The sequence below is a fragment of the Thamnophis sirtalis genome, unplaced genomic scaffold (assembly GCF_051295495.1).
Source record: "Thamnophis sirtalis isolate CommonGarterSnake01/CBP01778 unplaced genomic scaffold, rThaSir2_p1.2 scaffold_11, whole genome shotgun sequence".
NCBI lineage: Eukaryota > Metazoa > Chordata > Lepidosauria > Squamata > Natricidae > Thamnophis > Thamnophis sirtalis.
Window position 1 is genome coordinate 44,655,060 of NW_028261391.1, and position 21,553 is coordinate 44,676,612.

The 21,553-nt window shown below is 40.0% G+C and overlaps 1 protein-coding gene across 2 annotated transcripts in view; it reads left to right on the top strand.

Annotated features, from left to right (window-relative positions):
* Nucleotides 1-10,534: 10,534 nt before the first annotated feature.
* SLIT1 (slit guidance ligand 1) overlaps nucleotides 10,535-21,553 on the top strand; it is a 144,452-nt gene continuing 133,433 nt past the window's right edge. For both annotated transcript variants that reach the window (XM_014071123.2, XM_014071125.2), the window contains exon 1: nucleotides 10,535-10,894. In XM_014071123.2, coding sequence (XP_013926598.2) covers nucleotides 10,698-10,894 — 197 coding nt within the window. In that variant the 5' untranslated portion in view covers nucleotides 10,535-10,697. The remainder of the gene's footprint in view (nucleotides 10,895-21,553) is intronic.

The following is a 21,553-nucleotide window of genomic DNA, read 5'->3' on the forward strand; positions in this document are numbered from 1 at the left end:
CACAGGCTATATACAGAAACTAGTAAGTGGCAAATCAGGATCAGAACTCACTTCATTCTAAATATAAAAAGACAACTTCTTGGCACTTCCTTGAATTAAGAAAGATGGGGCTATTGTATCTCCACCACTTCTTTAGCTAAAAGAAGAATTTGATGGTCTATGCAAAAGAAAGTTAAATAGAATGAAGAATCGTAGTGAATAGTTCTTCCTGGTGCACATCTTTAGAAATCTTTTTAGCTATTCTAGAAGCTAAAGCAGTCAGGAGAAGCCCTTGGGAATCTAAATACTCTTTAACTAGGATGTGTTCATTGTAGTAAAACTGCAGTGCTTGACACTGGAGAATTATGTGAGGAATACTTGGCAATAGCAATGGAAAGTTAGCCTAGTAAGCAGTAAATTATCCTCGCTTCTTAGCAAAGGTTAATGATTTTCACAAAATGAGAATGAAAGAAAGAATTGTTAATATGATCAATGCTATCGAGAAGAATAACCAAATGTTCACAAATTTGTCAAATGTCTAGATGTAACCTGACCTATTTTTGTGCATACCACGCCTTGAGGGTGGGCTCATCTTGCAGTCTGTGTAGGAACCTTAGAACTTTAAACAATAATCTCAAGTTGGTACACCTGCCAACAAATATTTGTGTGGTAAAAATCATTTTTCTGATTCTAAAAAACAAACAGATATATTTAAGTTTAAGAAGAAATGTTTCTCTGATACATTCTGAAAGCCGGCCTCAATTAATTATCAAAATAACCCATGAAAATCTCTGGTCAGATGACATAAAATATGGAAGAAGGCAAGCTATGATAAAAGTGGTCCTACATTGTAGTAGATATGTTTGGTATTGTGTATTTTAAAATCTGAAACTTATAGTTAGAGGGAAGAAGTGTATGCATTATCATTAAATACATGACCAAGCTAAAAATGGTGGGCATGTAAATAAGTAGCAAATTGAGCAAGTCAAACCGTTCTTGACTAATATTCTCAGGCAATTCATTTCTGGTTCAATTATCACAATTCTCTTCCTCTTTACAAGGAATGTCTGAAACAATCTCGACAGCATTCAGGACAGCTCTTACAGTTTTACAAACAAGTAAACATAGTCCCTACTATACACAGAATTAGCCATCTTTTTCTTCTTATAGAAGACAAAGAAACAGTTCATTGCTCACAAATTGCTCTGCAGTTTCCAAGCTTATTCAATAAACATTGTTCTGATTCCTTCAGCTTTAAAAATAAAAAATAAAAAACTTTGGCTATAATTATCACCTGTTTCAATATCAAAAAAAAATTGAGAACTAAATCCGAATATAATTTGGACAAGAAAATTTGGTCCAAGCATATGAAGAGTTTAGGAATAATAATAATATGGAAAATAAAGGATAAATAAAATAATATAAATGTAAATGTAAATATCTGTCTAAAATCTGGAGATGGGAAGAGATAATTACTGTTATTGAAATATGAGGTAAGGTACAACAGAAGCTGTGATACATATACATCCATCACAAGCTGGGCATATACAAAAAAAGATGGGAGAATCTCTACTCAGGCTATGTGCTCTGCCATAGAATTCCAGGTGAAGACTAAGCCACATAAACATGGTGCACTGTTGCATACCTGGAAATGCTCAGCTTTTCCCTTCTCCAATCACCAACTTTCTTCAAGAAGAGGGTCCTGTAGTACCAAAGCATATTATAGAAGCATCCCCATGGTCAGGAAGGCATTACTACAGTATTGCTTCAAGCAAGACTTTGTTGAGATACTCTTCATTGAACACAGTAGTTCATCATTTAGTAAAACTGTTAAGAACATGGATAAGTACCTTGTCTACCATCCCACAGGTTGGAGAAGGAAGGCATGTTAGGTGCCTTCACCAGGGATGTGATAACGTTTAGAAATCCTTTTGCTCTAGTTGCATGCCGGAAACAAAAGACATCAATATTATTATTGTAATGGGGTTCAAAGGGGGATGTACATGTTGAAGGGTATGCAGCAGGGAAGATGGAAATTACATTTTCCAGTTTGCAGGACTTGAGATGATTTCCTTGGAAAGAATTTTGACAGTCCAAACAGCATAAATCAGAAATGTATGTTCAGAAAGTGATATAATTTAAAGACTTTGATTCTAGAATTTTGGTAGGTGGTCCTAGGGGCCAAAGTAAAGACTTCCAGATGTAGCTTTGTGATAATTATATTACTTAGTATCCAAATATTTTTTTCTCCTGGAGACTCACTGCAGTATCAGTCATGAAAAGCCTAGGACATCCATTTTTCACACACTTTTTCTTCCAAAGTCTGCTCCTTGTTTGTCCCTTAGGAATTGAGGAAAATTCATGCTAGTTGAGCAAATGTGTGTGGAGATAGACTGCCTTGTTTTTTACTGGTTGCTCAGTGGAAATTACTATTATTATACATCTCCATCCACTGATACATTTGAAATATTTCAATGAAAATAACAGCTTATCTTAATAACTTCTACAGTAAAATTTCATTTCTTTGGCGTAGCTTGTTCAATATTATGAGAACTATATGATATCTATATTTTGAACTTGTACTAATTAATTCCAATTAATTGACCGTTGCATTAGTAACTGAAGCTATATGTAAGAACAAAAGACACCCGGCTCATCACAAAAAGCCTGTTGGTCTTAGCTCTGGCAGAGAATGATATGTATGCAAACACATTTTTTTCTAATTTGCAAAAAATGTAGCTTTTTAAAAAAAGAATTAAGTCTTAAAAAGTAGAACAAACATTCATTCTTTGACAATTTCATATCATTACATCAGTGAACGGATTATCCTGGGTAGCAATCATTGAGCCTTTTTTACAGGTGAGAAAGTGAAGAAATCTTTTAATTTCCCCATCTCCTGTTTCTGAAATGTTCTTACAATGTTGTCAGGCCATACTTACTTCTTCTGAAGTCTGGCAATCAGTACCACATTTTTTCCAAAGGCGACTGGAAGTATCGTAGCTGAAGTTAAGACTTTATGAACAAAACACAAATTGTTAACTAAAAACTGATTTTCTCTATGTGCTATTTTTGTACAATTGCCACATAGTTTTCTCTTTTATCCTTTCAATTCTGATTAAACTGCTAACTCATGATTATATCTATACACCAGATGATAATTGTTTTGTTCCTCTCATGTGACTTTCCCCTTTTTAATGCCTATAGCAGGGGTGAAATTCAGCAGGTTCCGACAGGTTCTGGAGAACTGGTAGCAATACCACTTCTGGCTGGCCCCAGGATGGAGAAAGAATTGTGATTTTGCAGTATCCTTCCTCTGCCACACCCATCAAGCCACACCCACAAAACCGGTAGTAAAAAAAAATTGAATTTCACCATCGGCCTATAAGCCCCTATTGTATCAAATCACCTTGACTGAATAATGATGGGAATTGTAGCTTAATGTGTCTGGAGTAGAATGTCATAGAACTTCATTGTGGACCATGGAATTAATATCTCCTTGAAAATTCCAGAAATCAATAAAGTCATATTCTGTGCCACAGTATACTTCAGAAACTTCAGAAAGGATCATAACAGTGCGCACCCCTGCCACACACACTTTCTTTCTCATATTTGGCAAATTGAACTGATTTAAGACTCTTTGACCCAGTTTATTGTCTTGTCTTCAAGGTGAAATGATTTTTTGATCCTAAGAAAGCTTCTCATCAACTTCCCAACAAGTCTGCAGGCTTCCAAGATCTATTCCATAAAAGCATCCAATCTTATTCCAATATGATTTAGTGTGGGAAGCTTTCAAAACTCATGAGTTATATTTAGCAACCAAGATTAAGACAGATTGGTGTTTACTGTTTCACGTCAAATGCTGAATGGATCAGCAGCTCTATCAGTATTAGTTCAATACTAGTTACAGGATAGCATCCCCATATATATAGGTTCTCTGGTACCCACAGTTCTCTGTTTCACCACCTTATTGCCACTGCATATCATCCAGCATCTGCTACCTAAGGTAGCTGCTTGATTCCCTTAGTTATACAGCTAGTTATACAGCAATTGTGAAAATGTGCTTTTAATTCTTGAATATATATACAAGTTTTCAGCATACAACACTGCAGAGTACTGTACAGTTTAAGCAATTGTTTTAATTGGATGTATGTTTATTTGTACAAAATCCATAATTAGAACATTGCAAATATACAGATGGAGCAACAGTGGTTTGAAGCCCACACAAGACTGATGGTGGCCTTCTGCCTGATCTGCAGTGTTTTGTCTATTTGCTGACTATTACTGCTGATTCACATATCACATTTTTGTTTTCCCCCACCCTCCCCTTAACAGATCCTAAAAATATTGTCTTCATTTTGATGGATTCCTAAAATACAGAAGCTTGCAATTGATTACCATTTTTAAAATTCAGACTACCCTGTCCCCCCCGCCCAAATAAGACCTCCTTTGAAAATAAGCCCTCCCCAAAAATACTGGAACACAGCAGCAGCCATGAGGTGACCATGCTCACCGCCTCCTCAAAAATAAGACCTCCCTGAAAATAAGGCCAACCCTCTCTTATTTTGGGGGAAATATGGTAGTACCACCAAATTTGACCTCAATTCTTTCTTTTCACTTTTTCTGTGTGTGCCCAGAAACTTGGCATTACTGAAGAAAACAATAGAAAATGGGTGTTGGTATCTTGCTTGTGTCTGAGATATAGCTGATTAATTTATGTTGGATTATGAGAACTTGGCTTTCTGTCTATCCTTGGGAACATGGTATAAGTACTGGTGATATATTTCTGCAGTGATAACTACCCAGCAAACCATGATATCTCTACAAGAGATTACAGCATGGATTATGATTCTCAGGCTATAGACAGATTAAATAAAACAATCCAAACGTGTAGATGTCAAATGTTTATTTAACAGGAGAATAACTATTGTTGAATAGAAATTCATATAAGTAATCATTAGAAGATAGCTTTGACCCTAAACAAATGATTACATGATGTCTTAAATACAGCATAGAACCCCTTCTTATGCAATTGTCACCCACCTACAGTTATTAATATATTTAGTACCAATACATGAAGCTTGGGCAAATAGGGTATCTTTTTTTAAAGATGTGATTTCTGGCAGGAAATCTATCAATATTTAATTATGGAATTTTTTTTGCTCTAAATTCATTATTCTTTCAGAATACATATCCATACATTACATCAGTATATTTTGCCCAAAGTCTGGTATCTTACAAGACCAGCAAAATGAACAGACTTGATGAAAGAATCTGGAAATAATAAATAAATGATGAGGCTTAGCAAAACCTATATTACATCTCCTTTTTCAGACTGTACAGTCTTGAGATTAAAAATACATGTGTTTTTATCCTAAAGAATTTTTATCAGGATAATCAGTAATCAGTTTATTCTAAAAAAGATGCAGAGATTCACCACTAAATTTAACAGAGACTTTTTAATTTGACCTGACTGATAATATAATCAAAATAAATTAAGATAATGGTTAAAATGAACTAAAATTGAAGAGAAAAAGGAGCCATATGATATTAATAAAGAACTAAATAAATTCTTTAACATATTGCATCTAAACCATATGTATTTTGTAAACATTGTGTGTATATGTATGTGTGTGTGTGTATGTACAACCCCTGGTAAGCCCCAATTATGGGAGGAAGCTAACTGCTTCCATCATCTGTCAATCGGCTCGTCACAAAAGTGCATCATGACAGAAACCCAATATTTTTACTGTTGCCTTTGTTATATTTTGTGTTTTTTTATTTGTGCTGATAAATAAATAAAGGGAGACTAGTATAGATCTATTTCAAGCTATTTAGCTCTCATCAGCTAGCCATACCCTTACTGGGATTTGAACCTGGGCTATATTACATACTAGGCAGACATCTTAGCCATTAGGCCACAGGCTCTTATCCGTTATCAGTGAAGCCAGGGTGAAAGGTATCTATTAGATTTTTACAACCCCTGGTAAGCCTAGTATGTAATATAGCCCAGGTTCAAATCCCAGTAAGGGTATGGCTAGCTGATGAGAGCTAAATAGCTTGAAATAGATCTACACTAGTCTCCCTTTATTTATTTATCAGCACAAATAAACACACACACACACACACATATATATATGTATATATGTGTGTGTGTGTATGTGTGTATGTATGTATGACTTTCGGAAGGACTTTAAAGGTGGGGTGGTGTCAATCTCATCTCAGGAGGGATGATATTCCACATGGCAGGTGTCACAGAAGAAAAGCCTTCTCTTGGATCCCACAGAATGTAGTTCCTTAGCAGATGGAACATAGAGCATATTTCTTCTGTCAGACCTGATGGGACTGGGAGATTATTAAGGTAGTTCCTCAAATATCCCATACCATACCATACCATGAAAGACTTTAAAGATCAAAACTGGCCCCTTGAATTGGCACCAAAAGCAAACTAGCAACCAACACAGGTTGCAGAGGAGACATGTAAAGTGTGCCATTCTAAGAGGACACCTAATTAACCATGAGTAACCATGACCAGAGCCTTCTCATCCAGGAATGGGTGCAATTGTTGTACAACACGAAGTTATGCAAAAGCCCTCCTAGTCATTACTGCCACATACTTTTTGATCAGGAGTCACAAGTCTAGGAGGACCTCCAAGTTGCTTACAGGGTTACTTGGAACAGTGCAACCTATTCAGTACCAGAGATAGTGCAGTTCTAGAATTAGAAGCCCTCCAAACCCAGAGCCCCCCCCTGGTATTATAAGTTTCAACTGAAGCCTGTTGTTTGCAAACCAGATCCCGATAGCCTCCAAGCACCTGGATAGAACATCAATAGTGGGTTTAATTTGCTAGGAGCAGAGATTGTATAATTGGGTATCATCCACATATTGATCATACCTCACTTGTAGTGACAAATAAAGTTTCCCAGTGGCTTCATGTTGATGTTAAAAAGGAATGGAAAAAGCACTGAACCCTGAGGCACTCTCCCCCTCAATTGCCACTGACTGGAAATGACTCTGAAGACAGGAGCAAATCTGCCCAATTCCTGGAGCTGGTCCAGTATGGTCATGGTCAATGGTATCAAAGGCCATTGAGAAGTCAAACAGAGCGAGGATGGATGCCCAACACCCAAAACCAGCACACCAAAAGTAGCCACCCAAGGTTACTTTATTCCTCCTTATTTTTCACAATAAAAAAATCATCGCGCTCTTTATTCTCCACAATAAAATAATGTTTTGACGTTGGATCCACTTTGAAGTTCATCATTTAGATTTGAGGTTTTTAAAATGTTATTGTCTTCTTGTTTCTTTCTCTACATGTTGCTGCTTCTTCTGCTAGAATGTCTCCCACAAGGAAGCCTTGCACACAGTTATTTCACTGATTAATAGCCTGAATTTCGACTAGTGGCTGCCAAAATTGCCTGCTGCATTTCTTCATACTGTCACTTTCTATGTTGCCTTCAGAATAAAAATGATTGCAGCCTGCACCTACTGAACTTATGCAGTGTGAGTGACAACTGTGATTAACGTCTGAATCACAAGATTAGGGTGAAAAGCTGTGTACATCTTCATCAATTTTATGGAAGAAAGATGGTGTGGCAATTTGGCCCCCTTGTTTCCTGAATCTGACATAGTAGCTCTAAAATGGTCCAGAGTGCTCCTTTGTGTCATGGAAATCCTGCCAGAAATAAATCCATTGGGATTGCAGGGTGGGGTAGGGTATATGTCCATATAAATTGTTCTTTGTAAGTTCACAACTTCCAGACTTGTGTAATCACAGCAAGGGCATAATACTTGTGTAATTTTCACATAATAAAAACATAGGATTCATCTCTGTACAAAAACATCTGTTCATTTTTATCAGGGGCTCAGTTTATAGCCCTGATTCAAAGGAACTCATCCTAATTGTTTTCACTGAAACTGCGTGGACAATATTCAAGGCCAAACTTTTATCCTCTGTAATCATGTAATGTCTTTAAGAGTTTTATCTTTCTTGACTTCTGGTTGCAACTGGACAGTTCTACTTCTCTCATCCAATCCATCTCATAATTGGGGAAAGAACTGATTCCCCCAGGACTGTATCAGCTACAGTGAGATGAGTAATGAGGAAAGAAAGATGCCTGTACTTCTCAGTTATCTTTTTGAACTTTTTCTTTTAAAAAATAGTGTTTGCTCCCAATGCAGCAATGATTCTGCATTGGGAGTCACTAGGTGAAATCGGGGCCATAATAAAGGAATGAATGAATGAATGAATGAATGAATGAATCTAACTAATAACTAACTAAATAAATAAATAAAATAAGATCATTTATTGCACTTACTTATTTAATTTACTTTTAGGCTGTAGAGAAGGAAACGTATGGGGTTTTGAATCTTTCGGATCCTGAACCCCTCTCTTTCAGCACATCCTGTGGGAATTTTTGAGGTTGATATTTCTGAACACTAGAAAGAAAGTAACAATTGTAGGGGGTAATTGAAGGTATTTTTCTTCTAAGGATACCTTTTCCTATATTATAGCAAAAATCTAATAGTTTTATGTTCTTGGATCTAATCTTAAGAAGCACAGAACGTATCTTTCATCTGTTACCCAGATCTACTTATTTAATCATCATTAGCAGTCTCCAATTAAAACAATACTACACCACTCTGTGTTACAAGAAAATGCATTAATTTTAACTTCAGCTTGAAGACCCAGATATTAAGGTATTTTCTAAAATAGCATATAACTTAATGTTGCATGAACCTATAGTGCAAATGTAATACTTTAAAAGAAAGTTTTTGTTAAAATGAATTACTTTGAAATGAAACAAGCATGAATGTATTGCAGTGCAAAGAATCACTTAGGTTGATCCGTTTTTTTCTGCTTGAACCATGTTCAAATTTTACAGATACTGTTGCCCATAATTTAAGAAATAAAAATCCAAACAGGATTTGCTATTTAATTTTATTTATTAAATAATATTATTTAATACCAAATAATTGGAATTTTTCCAGTCAAACAATATGTCCAATATAAAGGCATCAAGATAAAATCAAATTATATGTCAGATACAAAGGCACACAAATTAAATAAGACAATCATATAGTACTTCCAAATGACTACTTGTCCTTAATGGGACTATCCACATATTTATTGGTACTTGTTCATATAAGCATAGCCATGTTTAATTTGAGTAATAGGTTCATTATGAAATCACATTTGATTGACTGATACTGACATCAAGTTAATGTTAATTCTTAGTGGCCACGTTGATAGGATGATCTCTAGGATGATCTGTCCACTTCAGGCCTACCAATGGTGCAGCTATTGCTTCTGAAATCAAGTACAGATAGTTCTCAACTGACTTAAACTGAGCCCAAAATCTATGTTGCTAAGTGAGAAATTTGTTAAGCAGGTTTTGTCTCATTTTATGACTTTTCTTGCCACATTTGTTAAGTGAATCACTGCAGTTGTTAAATTAGTAACACGGTTGTAAAGTGAATCTGGTTTTCCCATTGACTTTGCTTGTCAGAAAGTTGCAAAAGGTGATCACATGACCCTGGGACACTGCAACCATCATAAATGTGAGTCAGTTGTCAAGGATCTGAATGTAAATCATATAACCATGGAGATACTGCAATGGTCATGTCTGAAAAAATGGTCATAAATAACTTTTCAGTACCGTTGTAAAGTCACATGGTCACTAAGTGAACTGTTGTTGAGGGCTGCCTGTACATTCACCTTGATGCTGGTTGTCTGTGCACCATTTCTACATCTTCTCTTACCTTCTACCTCTCCCAGCATTGTGGATTTCACAAGGGAGGCAAATTTAAATCTGGTCATTTGTGCCTGAGAACTCAGATCAATTCAACTGATTTGATTTACAATTTATTTGGTTGTTTTGGGTCTAACTCTGGTATTTTTAGGAGTCTTCTCCAACACCAAAGTTTAGAACTGCCAATTCTCTTTTTATTTTGCTTCTTCAACTTTCACTTCCATGAAGCATCATAGGGGGAAAATTGTCTCCACAGTTCTGATCATTTATAGGTTTAACCCATCATAGCATCTGAATATCTTTTCCAAGACTTTCACTGATACACTGCCAAATGCTGGTCTCCCGTGTATCAAAACAGGGAAAATACACAAAAGGGGGGGGGATGTTGATGCAGAGAAAATAAAGGTAAACAAAAGAAGTTACCAAAATTATAACTATTAGTGCTCAGGATATTATTTCTCCTTTGGAAGGAAACTGGTACTGTGGTTATTCTGTGTGGATGCCTACACCAGCGCTCACTCCTTTACAGGTCTGCCTCGTGTTTGCAGTCTGCAAGAGTTTTAAGCCACTGCTTCCCTGCGCATCCCTTTTCCTGGTCCCGTTCTCCTCACTGTTTGTTGGGGGGGGGGAGTGTTGCATCTCTGCGCCCGAGGCGAGTGCAGAGAGTGAGCTAAGGGGGGGGGGGAGAGGTGGAGCCAAGGCTGCTCCTGCCATCTGGGATTGATGGATGAGTGCTCCTTCTCTGTGTGTGTGCGCGTGTGTGTATTTGAGCGAAAGAGGGGAAGGGAGAGCCCGTTCGCCCGTGCCCCGAGTTCCGCGTTCCGGACGCGCAAAGGCGCGACAGAACCTGGCATCCTTCGCTTGCGTCAGACACAACGAGCTGCTTCCACGCCGCGCCAGCCAAACGCGCCGCTGCGAGATAATGTGCGGGGCAGCTCCTCGCTAGCGGGTTAGCCCAGGCAGGCGGCATGGCTCCGAAGCGGCGAGCGGGGTCAGGCGGCGTGTGGCTGCGGGCGGGAGCCTGCCTCTTGGCCTGGGCGGCCGTTTGCCAGGTCCGGGCGAGCGCTTGCCCCACACCGTGCGCCTGCAGCGGCACCACGGTAGACTGTCACGGGCTGGGGCTCCGCGCTATTCCCAAGAACATCCCGAGGAGCGCAGAGAGGCTGTAAGTGTCGCCGGACCGAGGGGACGCGCCGCCGCACCGGGAAGGCTCTCGGCTCTCGGGGCCCCCCAAAGGGCCACTTGGGAGGCGTTTGATTGCCGCGTTTTGCCGGCGCCTGCGGGGTCTCCGCAAATGCTGCCCGTCGCGCTTCCCCTGCCGCCCCTGACAAAGGAGCCCAGCCGCCCTCGACGCTTAGAATGCCTCGCTCCGGGACGCGCTCGCACGGTCCCAGAGGCGGCCGAGACAAAGGTCCCCCTGGGGAAGTCGGAATGCGGGGAGGAAGTTGGGCTAGACTCGGGCAGCGTCCGATTCCGAGCGTTCCTGTGGGGCTTCGGGAACAATCCCTCCGTTGCCTTTGTTAGGCAGCCGTGGCGCGCTCCCGTGCGGCTCTGCCCCCATCTCAAACCCCCGGGTCTGCACGAAACAGGAGCCTCCCACCCTCCCCTTCTGCATACGCGGGGCAGCGGGTCGGGTCGGATGAGGAGCAGCGGCTCCCGCTGGGCGCAGACTCAGGATCGCGTTTCCCTCCGCGGCGAATAGCGCAGAGATTCCCCCCCCCTCCCCCGCTAGGCAACTTTCTTGTCCCTCCAGCTTCGTTGTTCGGGGATATGTTGTGTGTGTCTGTGTGTCGGAGGGGGCGTGTGCGTGCGTGTGTGTTCGGTTGTGCGTTGGCAAGGCGGGTGTGAATCTTCTGGGGGCCGGCTGGGGCTGGTTATTTCCCACAGCTTCCCACGAAAACTGTTGTCTGGCGCTACCTCAGATGCGTGGAGCTCCAATGGGGATAACGGGAGTTTTCACCCAAGGCATCCAAAGGGGGCACCAGGATTGGGGTGGGGACGGAGCTACATAGATACCTGCTTTGGGAGGCGGAGTGATAGGGAGGAGATTTGATGGAAATGGGAGAGGAAGAGGAGGAGGAGGAATTGAGACCGGCGTTTACATCGCTGGAACTGGCTGGCGTCACCATATCGCTCTCTACCCTTTTGTAAATGTCCTTTCTGAGTTGGTCGAAAAAGCCTCTTCGCCTGGCAAACGTATCGCTAGAATGTATCTGGGTTGTGTGGAGGCTGCAGCAAATACTCCAGGGCTCAAAACTAAATGGTGCTTGTGGGACGGACTCTTTTTCTCCTTAAGGAGCCTACAAGGCTAAGGGCGCTACCCTCTACACAGTCCCAGTGAGCTCCCTTCCCCCTCCATTCAGCAGTTTAACTAGGGCTGTAGGAAAGCAAGAGGAAACTACTTGGGGAGATAACTAATCCTGTGGCTCAGTGAAACCCATTTGGGCTTCCTAACTAGTTGCCTGAAGCATTTGCAACTAAAGGAGAATCAAGCATCTTTGATCTCTCTTGTTTGTGAAATTCTTCAGAATAAGTTAGTGATGGTAGAACTATTGAGGCTCATTCATAGCAGCCTCCTTTGCTCTGCTGATTAGAATGACCCCAATGTTTCTGCAGCTTGAAGGGGGCGGCTACTTTGGAGGGGGTGCAAAGGGAAGTAAAGGTGGAAGGCATACTAAACAATTCATTAGAAAGTGCAACGCTGGGTAGTGCAATTTAAGCAGGGGAGGAGGACAAGTGGGCAAGGTGGTGTAACTGCTACTGAGCAGAATGTTGCCTCTCATACTTGGGTTTCTTTTGGTTTCTCTTTGAGAACTAGTTGAAACTCTATGGACAGTTAATGGTTAAAGTCTGGTAGAAAGAACTGATACCCTGGTCAGCCACCCAAGCCCCATGTTGTCCGTTCTTCACTTCCTGCCAGTTCTGCATCCACCCCTGGGTCTCAAAGCTTTCAATCCACCACTCTTCCAAAGTCTCCTTCTTCCCCTCTCACCCCCATGGATTGCATGTCCTGAAGCCAGATAGAGGGTATGCCACTTGGTGCAGTGCATGCATAGCTTGTATAGATTTAAGCACAAGGTAACCTGGTAGAGAATGAAAATGGGCAAGGTTTGTATGAGCAAAAGGTGAAGCAGAAGCAAAGGGGAGATACTCCCCTTGTTGGGCAGGGTGATGCTACACCTGACTTGAATGATACAAACAGCAGCGCAATGAACATTTCATTTGATATGGTAGCATTGTGGCATTCTGGTGAGATTTATACTTTGGAAAGTGACTAAGGGTGACTTTCCTCCCTTTGGCTGCCCCCTTCCTAGCTTGAGTTTTGTTCCCTCTGTGCTCATCAAAGCCAGATGTGGGGGTATAATCCATCCTTCTGGAGACTGCAATGAGACAGTCCAGTGACAGTTACAGCCTCCCCTGCCAGGACTTACAGCTGCTTTGGACTGGAAGTAGCCATATTCTAGGATGCCTGGCCTGTTGTGCATCTGGAGGATCATGCACAGAGCAACCCACCCCTCCTATTGTTGTTCCTCCTACAAACCAATTAATGCTCTCAGATTAAGCCTAATTAGGTCATCCGCCTGTGGACACCTCTGTGCACAACAAAGCAGCCTTGGTGAACTCTCCTAGCAGCCCTGCATGATGTCTTCTTTAATGGCATTTCCTTCTTTGGCACCTTAATTGCCCTCACTGAAGTCATTATTATGCCTCAGCCATAAGGAGCTGCTTGGGGAGCATAGATGAATGGAGTCTGCCCATCACTTGGTATGTGCGGGATCCACACATACAAGATTCTGCTCTTAAATGGCATAATACCAAGAATGGGTACCATGCTGTGCTGACAAGAGGCATCTAGTTTGTTATTTATAGTTGCAATGCTGTCATTTCTTGTAACTCTTTTTTTGCTCACGTCAAAAAAAGAGGAAGCAGAGGGGAAATCAATGGTTTCAGGAATACTTAGTGAATTTATGGATAATATGAACACATAACTCCCCCTCCTCCGTATCCTGAGACATACAGGGATTGATAGCACATGCTATATAGATCTCCTTCTTTAAAGGGGAATTGTGTTAGGGAAAAATTACTACTCCTCCTATATCTACTCCTACTATTATAGAAAGTACTGTACAGGTTTTAAAAAGCTCCCATCATCAGACCAATTAAAGTCCAAGCACTTGCTTGGCTAACCAGGGTACTATTCATTCTGTTGGTCCAACAACTGAAATATGTAAGAGAGAGGAAAATAATCTATTTTAGCTGTTTATTATGCTGCATTCTTTATTTTAGATTTCCAAAGAACCTTTAGTACAGTGCAGTTCATGGAGTGGTACACAGCTATCTGTACAGATATGTTTTACTTTATTATTTTAAGCAAAAGCAAATGTAAGAAGGAGTCAGGTTACTAGACTGCTAATTCAGTTTGGACTGTTTCACATTTTATATATGGAAATGGGATGGCTGATGTAAATTATGAATTTGGTGATCATACATATAGCCAGAAGCAATTCCTGGGATGATAGTGACACTTTCCTGGCTGCAGTAATTGATGCTGGTTGTATCTGCAAATGCTTGCTTGGAAAGTTATAACTTCTACATAAATTCATACGGTACTTGGGAAGAATACAGATGTTCATGCATAGCAGAAAATGCGCTATGAAAATTGCCTTTGCTCTGATGCTTAATGCCTTGCTAAGAATAAAATAATGCTTCAATTCAGAGTTTATGCTTAATGAAAACCAAGGCTTAGACTGACACCCAAACTATTGAATCCTTGATGCTCTCTGAGCTTGGTTGTGTGCTTGGAGACATTTCATTACTGAAGTAGGTAACATCATCAGTGTGAGTGAGTGTGGTGTTTACTCTCTGTTTATATAGAGGTACTTGTCCTGCCTGTTTTAGAGGGATGTGGTTTTCTCCTTGGTAATTTGTTGATTAATTTAATTTAATTTAATTTATTAGATTTATAGGCCGCCCAATCCCGGAAGACTCCGGGCGGCTTACACAGAACAAGAAAAGAAAAACAAACAAAAAATAAAAATAAAAAATTTAAAATTTCTCCAACACGCATACGTTCAAATTGGGGCTGGACCCTACATAATAGGTCAACAGCCCCAGGCCTGCCGGAACAGCCAAGTTTTAACAGCTTTTCTGAAGGCCATGAGGGTGGGCGAGGTCCGGACCTCTGGGGGTAGCTGATTCCACAGGGTCGGAGCGGCCACAGAGAAGGCCCTCCTCTGAGGCCCTGCCAGCCGACACTGTCCGGCTGACGGAGTCCTAAGGAGGCCCACCCTGTGGGATCTTATCTGCCATTGGGAGGTATGTGGCAGTAGGTGGTCTCGCAAATACACTGGTCCTGAGCCATATAGGGCTTTAAAGGTAATGACCAACACCTTGAATTGCGTTCGGAGACCAATTGGCAGCCAGTGCAGCTCGCGGAGGGTTTTATTTGCTGCCTGATTGTTTGCTTGATGTTAATCCTTGCTTATGTGGGTATTGGCTACTGGAGGGGATGTATTCTAGTCTTTTGGGGTTTTTTTCTGAGCATTTATATTGTCTGTTTTGAATTGTATACAAATACAGTTTACCGTATATACTCGAGTATAGGCCGACCCGAATATAAGCCGAGGCACCTAATTTTACCACAAAAAACTGGAAAAGTTATTGACTCGAGTATAAGCCTAGGGTGGGAAATGCAGCAGCTACCAGTAAATTTCAAAAATAAAAATAGATACCAATAATGTTTTTGAATATTTATTTCAAAGAAAAACAGTAAACTAGCGGTGTATTCAATGAAATACTTCACTTACCTCATGATGCTGATGTCCCGCTGTGATGATGATGTCCCGTGCAGCCGCGGGAGCGATGTCCCGCCTCCTATGACACACAGCACAGTGATTCCTATCATTGGATCACTGTACCAGAGGAGGTGGGACATCGCTATGTGGCTGCTTGCCATAACAAGGAGGAGGTGGGACATCGTTGCAGAGCGGCAGGAGGGGGAGGAAGGGGAATCATAAGACAGCCCTGCATTACATTAGAACGTGAGGAGGGGGGATGGTGCGGTGCGCGCTGCGCGGCAAACTGACACAGAGGGAGGGGAAACTCACAGGGGCACCGGGCCATTCACGAGTGTCACCCAGCGGCATGGCCCCGCCCCTTTTTCTCCTCCATTTCGGGCAAATTTTTCACTGACTCGAGTATAAGCCGAGGCGGCTTTTTTCAGCCCAAAAAGTGGGCTGAAAAACTAGGCTTATACTTGAGTATATACAGTATTTCTGTATGTCCGTTGTTGGCTGATTTGTCTGAATACCAAACTTCCAGGAATTCCCTAGCATTTTAATTTATTTAGCTTGGTCTAGGATGCTCATCATTTTCCAGTTGAAATTAAGGTTGAGTCTGTTTATCTATTATGAGACTAAAGAGTTTTCATTGTGTCTTCTGATTGTTAGCTGGTGTTCATGGATGCATTCTGCTAGTCTTCTGCCTGTTATTGGATGTCTTCTTTTCTAGTCTTTTCTTCTATTAGAGGTTCAAACTGAAAACCATTTATTTTTAATTGTCTACCAAGGCACAAGAAGAAATAATGTACTAATAGAATTTGATAGGATATCCAAATAAGCAAATCATACTTAAATGATATTTGTATGCTACTCTATGTAGACAAGAGTGAGTCGGGAATTTATGAAGCAATCATTGTTAAAACAGAAAAAAAAACCATATTTACTCTTTCTGCATGTTTGATATTCTAAACAGTGATTTGATTTCTAAATGATAGCACGAGCTATGGTTTGTGTAATACCTGAATTGATCCAACAAATATGTCTCTAACTCTGCGATAAGGTTAGGGTTAGGGTAAGCTGCAAGTAGGACCAACTTGAGATATTTTACGTGAAGCAAACAGCAAATGATAAGCATTTTGAAGCCAAGTAGAGTATCTAGCTCAGGTTAAATTAGTATGAAACCTTTAGCAGTAAATTCTACAAATATCTCTTTACCTCTCTAGCATTTCTTCTTCTTTTAGTGTTTTTCCTGAGAGTGCAGGGTTCACATTTTTTTGTAGAAAGGTATGAAATCAACCATGTGTTCATCCATTGGTTGCCCCAGGAATTGACTGATTGGCTTGTCACCAAGCCTGACATTGTGTGCTGAGACAGAGTGATTAGCCCAAAGACATCCAGCTGGCTTTTATGCTTAAGGCAGGACTAGTGCTGACAGTCTTCCAGTTTCTAGCTTGATGCCTTAACTACTAGACCATACTGGCTCACATTCCCTCTCTAATAATAGAAAGCAATAATACAGTAACTAAAAACAGTTTTCATTATCTTCAAAAATCAGCTTTTCATGCCTAAAGGTAGACCAGCACTGCATTCTCATAAGCTGAGAAGATCTAATAAAAGGAGTACATCATATCCTTAAGGTAACTGCATCTTGCTCTAAAATGTGCACTGAACCTTTTGCAAAGACTTTCCAAAGTTTAATAGCTCCCCTCCCTGCCCCTGCTTCACACTTTTCCTGTATTTGCATGGTTCAGGATACCACAATTCTATGGTTCTTTGAGCAGATGCTGTTCTTGTTTCCTTTAGTATCACTAAGGAAGTTAGCTAGCCAAGTAAACTTTGTTTATAGATTTGAGCTTTGTTTTTCTTTGGCAAATCTGGGGGAGGCAGTATGTTAGGAGATAGAGCAAGAGCTGTTCTGATGCTTTTTTGACTGCCTTTCACCAAATATATGGGCCTCTTTCTTTAACAAATAGGTCCCCTGGTGTCCTAGCTTCAGAAATAAATACCAAGCTGAAACAGTTGATGGATAGTTCTTTCTAAAGAAAGGCACCGAGAGAGCATTTGGTGAGCAACTAACATTGCAGACAGATTGCTAGATACCACTCGCTATTCTTAATGGCATTCTGCAAGATACTAAAATAAAAATGTAACTGTTAAAACAAAATCATGTGAATGCATCTGAAATAAATGCTAACTTGGTCTCAGCTATTGCTAATCAGCATAAAGTCAAGGCAGCAATTACTACTATAAGAACACAGGGAAGTGGGGGAATCAATCTATAAATTCTAGGTAGAAATACAGCTAACATCATGTGGCTGGTCTTCAACAGATGACATATGGTCAGCTGACAATCAACCCAAAGACAAGCATTTGTTGCAAAGACAACAACATCTCTTGTATGAAAGAGTTGGGTGACCTCATAGGTCTTACTATGAATGGGTAGGAGCTCTTGCATTGTGGCTGTTTCCCATGCTGCTTTGGTAAGACTGAAAAAGAAGCAATCAGGCCAACCGGCATGGTGATTTTTCATTGCAATGTCACCAGCAAAGCAGTGCTGGGATAGGAAGCGGCCATTTCAGTCATATTCAGTCTGCGCATTTCCTTTTCTTTATATAGTGTTAGATAGATATGGGGAGAAGCCATGTTACAGTGGGTCCCTACCTTATTGTTAAGATAGCATATCAATTGAGTCATAGCTTCTTCCAGAATGACCAGTTACATCTCTTTTTTTTAATAAAGTTTCTGAGTTACAGAAACTATATCAGCTGTATTACCATGGTATTCATCTGGCAGGTAGCCCTGCGTTCTAATGATGTATTTTTTTTTCAAAATAAGAAACTTTTCACACCTCGCTTATTTTTATGACATGGAAGTACCTGATTCAGTTTACTTAAGTGGTGTCTTTTCTTGATTCTACTTAAGACTATTCTATTCTGTAGATTAGGGATGTGCAAAATGTTTTGAATCTAAAATGTTTTCAGTTGCAAATGAGTTGCTCCTTTTGGTTTTAAAATACAGTACCTTGAACTTAAAGTAATCCTGGGCTGCACTTAAACTTTGGAACAACCATTTTAAACTTGAAACAAATCTCCCAAGTGCCAATATTTCAAATTCAAAAAGGTTTTCCATAACCCTGCTGTACTTCTTTGTGGGGGATTTGTGTGTTCCAGTATGTGAAGATCCAAATGTTTTTTTTATAATGGTAAATTACACGTTTATCTTTAAGAAATTAAGTTAGTTTTCAACATATAGAACAAAGAACAAAATATATCATTATAAACCAAGTAGGTATCAAATGTGTACAAAAACATTTGCAGGGGTGAGGGGGAGAATACCAAAATAGGTATATTCAAGGTGAACAAATCTTCTATTGCCTTTATGTCACAATCCATTAAAGAAAGAGAAGATCCTACTGAAATCCAGTTTTGTCAGGTCCAGATAATTGTTCACTGGGAAAGAGGTTGAAAAAACCCCAGGATGAGAGCCACAAGCATGCAATCATCAGGAAAAAGGGTGGGGCTTTGATCCCATGCTTATAGCTGTCATCTTGACTTTTTTGACTTCTTTCCTGTGGATGCATCGGTTCTGTTACATTTTACCAAATGCTATTGTGAACCAATCCTTCTAGGAAAGAAAAAGATAGCTCCAGTTAATCATCTTCCAATTATTTATTTATTTGTAAAATTTATTGGCTGCTCATCTTAACTCAACGTAACTCTGGACGGTTTACAATTGTAAAAGATAAAAAAACCTATATAAATTAAAAACATAAATAAGTTAACACAAAAAGGCAAACACTGTGGCTCAATTAAAAGATGTGGAGGGCAGGAGCAGGATGGTGGGGAAGTGGGATCTGTTGTTAATCCAATGCTCAATTTGTGGCTGGGTTGAACCATAGCACCTCTAGACTCCATTGCTCTATCTTCACATGAGTCTGCTTTGCAATTTCATTGTCCTTTATGCCTTTTCTTTTTAAAACCCAAGTTCGTAGATAGTATATTGTTTCCATGGTTTAGTCAACACAGTAGAATTATTGAGCTGTATAGCAATTACAGCAGAAATACAGATGAGACTAATGTGTATTCTAGCCATGCAGAAGTCATATGCTTTCTCCAAAGGAACATCTAAATCTCAGGTGTCAAACTCAATCACGTCACATGACATATCGTGATGTATTGCAATGTTTTTTGCCTTTGCAGAGCCAGGGTGGGCGTGGCCTGTGTGTGACGCATCTGGCCTGCAGCCTGCCAGTTTGACAGGCCTGACCTAGACTGCGCTAAGGTTCCTGATTGCTCTTAAAATAATAGAAGCTCTTTCTGTTGATTCTCCTAAAACTGCTCTTTGACCCTGATTTTCTTTTAATGGGTCTCAACACACCCATAAGTTGGAATATGTCTCCACCTAGGCTACATTATGTTGAGTTGGTTTATGATTTTGCTCCTCCTGTTATAATAATCCTTTCCTTTTCTGCTTTATTGTATTGCAGTTTTGTTTGGGTGTTACTACAACCACTGCTGAACTGGATGATTTTATAAATTTAAATGGCAACTAAATAAATTATATGTAATTTTGAATCCCAGAATGAATCACATAATTCATTCATCACAGAACAATTCTGAGAGAAACTTTAGTGTTTCTTTTTAGTCAGTAGACAGAAGTGCATCCTTTCAATTTCAAGAGTTAGATATGTGGTTCCTGAAAGGCTTGGGTATAGCACACTCCCATCCTCCGGAGATTTTCACCATTATTATCCAGTTGGGAAATTGTTAAATAGATGAATGTAATCACTCACTACTTTTTGAAATGTAGTACTAGGCAAATCACTCAAAACCTTTTGCCTAGAAAAGTTGTTGTCATACTGTATGTGCTTTGTGAAAATATGAATATACGTCAGATCTTATTTTGAAATAAATGGGAACTGGTAAAGTCAATTTATTCACTTTTAATAGCCAGATGTTGTAAGGGACAAACGAGTTAATAATTCTAGATGGAATATGCATATATCTATTTTGGAAGTTTTAGATACATTTAGCTAATATGAAAGTTAAGTTGCTACTGGAGACGAGATGTTCACTGTTCTGGCACAAGACACAATTCCTTATGGAAGTAGCATTATAGGCTTGTGATAGATCACAATGGCAGTCATGTTTCATTTCATTTCCTTCAGATCCTTGCCTGGGTGGTGGGGAATTTGCAATTCTATTCCAATTTCTCCCTTCAGCTACTTCCCAAGCAGATGCTGTCAGTGTATTGCCATGGAAACAATGAGTTCGTCTCTCCATGGAATTGTGTGCTGAAAAAATATTAGTTTAAAAACTCTGCAGTGTTTGTATTGATGGAGCTGAGGTTGTTAACCAGGATGGATTGCCCGAGGGATGAAAAAAAGCCCACTAATAGGCAGTAAGGCTGCAGAATTTGCCTTCAGAGAGCATTTTTCAATAAAATACAACAGATTTCCTACAAATTCCCATTGCCTTGTGTTTATTATGCCTTATATACACTTGCTTTTAATCTATTACAGGGGCCTCTGTAATGTGCAGATAGTTTGAGGAAAGCTATAAGTTTATATCTCTGGGAAACCAGAACAAAATTTTAGCTTCACAGCAGACCTTTAAGGTAGACAAGTTTGATAGAAATTTGACAATAGACTATGACCCATTTGGCTGCCTGTTAGTCTTAGAAGGTTGGCAGAGCAACATTTAAGTAGTCTGGTAATGGTGACTAGACATGGTGACTAGGTCTAAGTGGACCATATCTATGGAAGAAGAACTGTCCACATTTGGATGGAATATAAATAAGTCAACAACAACATATGATAACCAAAGAACTCAAAGGACAATAGGAAGAAAACGCAAATGCCGCAGACAGGTCCTGGTCCTGGTACAGTGGCCTTTTTCTTACTTCTTTTGTGCTTAGAATTTTTAGACCTAGTGTTAACAGTAATCACTATTTTGCACTTTGCTTATGATGCTTAAGTGCTTTTGAAAAGCCTTTGCCCTTTTAAAATATGCTTTTTATACTTCAGTTCATCATAAATAAAAGGC